General features: G+C 32.8%; 1 protein-coding gene across 1 annotated transcript; it reads right to left on the reverse strand.

The window, feature by feature from the left end:
• Nucleotides 1–279: 279 nt before the first annotated feature.
• Nucleotides 280–3,310, reverse strand: LOC124899992 (the record flags this gene model as incomplete). The annotated part of the gene is given in 2 exon segments (XM_047415123.1): nucleotides 280–427; nucleotides 3,075–3,310. Coding segments are annotated over 2 exon segments (261 nt in total), but the record flags the coding sequence as incomplete, so codon positions are not given.
• Nucleotides 3,311–4,468: the final 1,158 nt, after the last annotated feature.

The raw sequence follows: 4,468 nt of genomic DNA on the forward strand, positions 1-4,468 counted from the left end.
CAACCAATAGCACTAAGAGCACACAACCTAGACAACAATGCAAACCAAAAACGTTACTATCAAGCCCACACTACAAAACTACTAAGAACAACAAAAATGACTAAAACACAAGTAGAATTAAAAGTAAATCACTACTATGAAATATAGAAATAAATATGTAAATTGTCACCCACAGACAAGATAGTCAGCCAAGGCACAAAGATAAAAGGGATTGAAGTACAAATAGTACACAAGATAGACAGTAGCAGCCATTAGAATCAAGAAAGCTATACACACGACTAGATGAGATGGATTGAGTGCACCTGATTGAAGCTGGGTCAATTTACTTAGTCGAGTCACCGGATTTTGACAATTTTCAATGAAAATTGGTCGCCGAAATTTTGACGTCACCATTTGAGAAGAGGTGTCGGATCCGTACTTGTAGTACCTGCAAAGGGATAGAAAGAAAAGAGAAGAGAGTTGTGGCCAGTGCGAGAAGTGAGAAAAAAAGAATGATCAGTTTTGCCAGAAATTGATGGGTCGCTAGGTTGCAGAGATGGGCTGATGAGAAGTCGCTAAAGTTTAGTGGTCAGCGCAAGAAGTGAGAAAAAAATGACAATCTGCTTAATAGAAAACTGACATCACTCACCAAAAACTGATGGGGTCATTGGGCCGTAGAGATGGGGTTGAATCTTGGATGGACAGAAGAATTAACTGGAGCGGTGGGAGTCTACCACGATGACAATTAACCAGATGGATAATGGCAGGATTCGACCACGACAATGGCCATTTGTTTCAAATCCAAAGTTAAGCATTAGTACAATTTTAAGAAAATCACTTAAGATTCTAAAAAACTAGTACTCAAGCTCATGTTTTACAGTAGATTTCTACTCTTAATGGAAGAGCAATTAACTCTTATAAGTAATGACAATATTTAATGTGAATTTAACGGAGTTATATTAGTCAATCTGCACCCCTTATTAATTTCTCCTTTAGAGTTGTGCAAAAGACAAACATTCCAAGTAATATGAGACAAAGGAAGTAATATATAACACATAACTTGTTGATTATGTGAAAATATAAACTTATGCTCCTCGGAAAAGAAACTTGCTTTGAGTGGCAAAAATTAAACGCCAACAAAATAATAGAAAAATCTTATTTAGAGGTCTCGAGTACAAGTTTCTAAAAAAATCTTGTTAAAAGCATTGTTCTAGTCTCCTAGAAATGGACCTTACTGTCCTTAAATTCTTGACGAAAGTGACCCTAAAATGTGCAAATTTAAATTTAATCGAATCCCAAAATAAACGATGATGATTCAGGCAGAAAAAGAAAATAATTGATAGTTAGAATATGAAGCTCGCGAAAAAGTAATAGTTCAGGTGCTTTTTTGACCATTGCGTTCTTCAAGTCGGGTATTGAGCTTGTCAACTCTCACTGCTTTAGGGTGTGTTTGGTATGAATGTAAAATATTATCCCCGGACTTATTATTTCAAGATCATTTATACATAATATTGAAAAAAGCTCTAGAAGTGGGATGAGTTGGGTTGTGGGGCCTTGAGGGTGATGGGGTGGGATGGTCAAGGGTAGAGGTGTCAAAATAAATCCAAATTGGGATAACCGGTTCAACCCACCCAATATTTAATGAGTTGGGTTCAATATAATTTACTATTGGGTAAAATTTCAACCTGTTAAGTCTCAGCCCATTTTTAAATTGGGTTCAAATGGGCCAAATAAATCTCCACTTCAACCCGTTTGATAAAAAAATAGTTTTCTTAATGAAAGTAAGAAAAACAAGTGATAATATGTCCTTCCGCTCTCAGAATGACCCACCACACCTCGCCTCCACCTCACTCCAACCCCATTACACCCCTAGCTTACCCTACTTACCCCGCCTCTATTAAATATATTATTTTTATTTATTAAAAAGTTTTTTATAATTTTTTTTTGCCCCCATCCCACCTCATCTCCATTCCCCTCCCTACCCAGACCCCCCACCCCCACCTCCATCCCCAAAAATTAATTCTTTTAATTTTTTTTGAAAAAAAATTAAAATCTTTTTTTACCCCACGATCAAAATCCTACCCTCTCCCCTTCCCCGCATCCCTTACTACTCTCAAAAAAGATATTTCTTTTAGAAATATTTTTTAAAATAAATAAAATTTTGGTAAAAAAAATTACCTAACATCCTGCACCCCCCTATACGACAATACCCCATCCCCTAAAAATATAGTTTTTTAAAAAATTAAATTTATTTTTTTTAGAATAAAAAACTTTTACCTCAAAAACCATCCTTTCCTACCCCCACATCCGACACCCTATAGCGCTCCCAATTTTGGTTTTTAAAAAATTACTTAATTTTTTTTAAAAAATAATTTAACTTTTTTAAAAAAAATTCTACCCACCCCCATGGCATACCCCATTCTCAAAAAGTTATTTAAAAAAAATTATTTGTTTTTTTTAAATTTTGACCTCTACCCCATCCTAACCCTCGACCTCCTACCGTACACCCTTCCCCAAAAAATAAATTTTTATTTTAAAAAGATTAATTTTTTATCTTTAGACTAAGCGGGTCAAAATCCAATTCGATCTTTACCCATTTCAACCCAAAGTGAATTTGGGCGGGTCATGACCCAACCCAATATCCAATTCAACTCATTTAATATGTTTAATCTCAACCCAACCCGCTCATTTGACACCCCTAGTCAAGGGGTAGGGGTTGGTGGTGTTAAATATAGGACATAATAAACATAGAATGTCACTTGTAAAACTTGTTTTTCTTACTTCCGTTAAGAAAATTATTTTTCTCAATTTTAAGAAACTTATTTTACCAGTTAGGTTCCTCCGACTAACTTTTTTGGAAAGAATGTAGTTGATTGAGGAGGCGGAGAGTAGTGTTAGTGTTGTCATATGGTTCTTATATATTGAAGTGTCAGTAGTGATTGAGTAAAGATGGTGATCTTTTTTCTTTTATTTTTCAGGAAAGTTGGTAAATGTGTAGGATTCGAAAAATCTTCAATTTTCGGTGTATATTAATATACCCTCTTGAACTATCTAGCTATAGCAAAGGAGCTTCGGGAAACTAGAAATGGACTCACCTTTGCAATCTAAATATGAAGAGCTCGTCACTTGCTTCATCTTCGAGAAAATTAATGGCCCAAAACAAGAGTATACGGAATTTGGCATTGAAAAGAGCTTCCAGCGGCGCCATTTAAGGATTATTAGGGAAGTCACAATTAGAAAACCCTACTATAGGGCCTTTTTATAGTTGGGCAAGACCCATTGGTGGATCGGGTCTTGACTCTTCAGATATCTTTTTATTTTCATTTTTTGGGCTCACTTGAGTAATTTTGTACAAACATTACTTCTTTTATTTAATAAAACGGGTCAGACCCAAAGTTAATTTAAAAAAAAAAACTATATATCTCAAAAAATCTTCTTGTTATCTTTTCTTCTGATGACGTTCAAACGCTCTCCTCAAAAAGAGAAAGTATACACAGTTGTCATAATGAGTCAGGTTGAATTCAATAGGAAACAATTTTGGAACATAGTAATTTAATTTAAACTCGTAATGATCTAATGTAGAGCAAAACCACCACTAATTATTGTGAATCAATTGTTCTTAGCCTCGAATAATAGTTCTTTATTAGTTTATCTCGAACACTAACAAGACCACTGGAAAGAGAAAAAACACTTTATTACTTACTAACCATCTATTATGATTTTTGTTCTCCTCATTTTCCTAACTAGGAATAGGGTCATGTTCTCGATGAACTATGGTTGTGTTATAACATCATCTTGAATTAGTTAATTTCAAATTAGTTGTCATATTCCGCTTCTAAATAAATTAAGTAATATTTTAAAATATATATTTTATCATATTAATATGATGAAAAATTATAAAATATATTTTTCTATTGCATTAAATAAGATCATATATGAATTGAAAAAAAATTCATCTGAGTGATTATTTGACAAACCTTTCGAAACTTGTTTATATTGAGAAGTATATTTTGAAAAAATAAGATATATCTTTTAAAATTGTAGCAGTGTTTGACTCATTATTTTTACATGTTTTATCAGAAAATTGCAATTTTTGAAATTTAACTGTAGTTCAAACACAATTATTACTGATGATTAATAATTCACACAAAATCAAACATAGAGCTATTTACCTTTTATCATCTCAAATTAAATTTAGTATAATGTGAGAGAAAATAAAATTCAAAATAAATTATAAAGATTCAAAATCATATTTTATTCAATATATTCAACTCTTTTCTCCTTCAAAGCATTACGTTTCTTGTATATCCTTTTTAGGTTATATTTTATAATGATTTTATAATGCTTTTCTAGTGAATTAAATGATGAATTTTGTATTTGTTAACAAAGTTCTCATTTTTTGTTCTATAAAATTCTCGTGATATATAGATAAAGAGAAGAAACTTAAGACCTAGACAGGGGCGGACTCAGAATTTTGAGTTCATGGGTG

The sequence above is a fragment of the Capsicum annuum genome, chromosome 7, assembly GCF_002878395.1.
Source record: "Capsicum annuum cultivar UCD-10X-F1 chromosome 7, UCD10Xv1.1, whole genome shotgun sequence".
NCBI classification, from domain to species: Eukaryota; Viridiplantae; Streptophyta; class Magnoliopsida; order Solanales; family Solanaceae; genus Capsicum; species Capsicum annuum.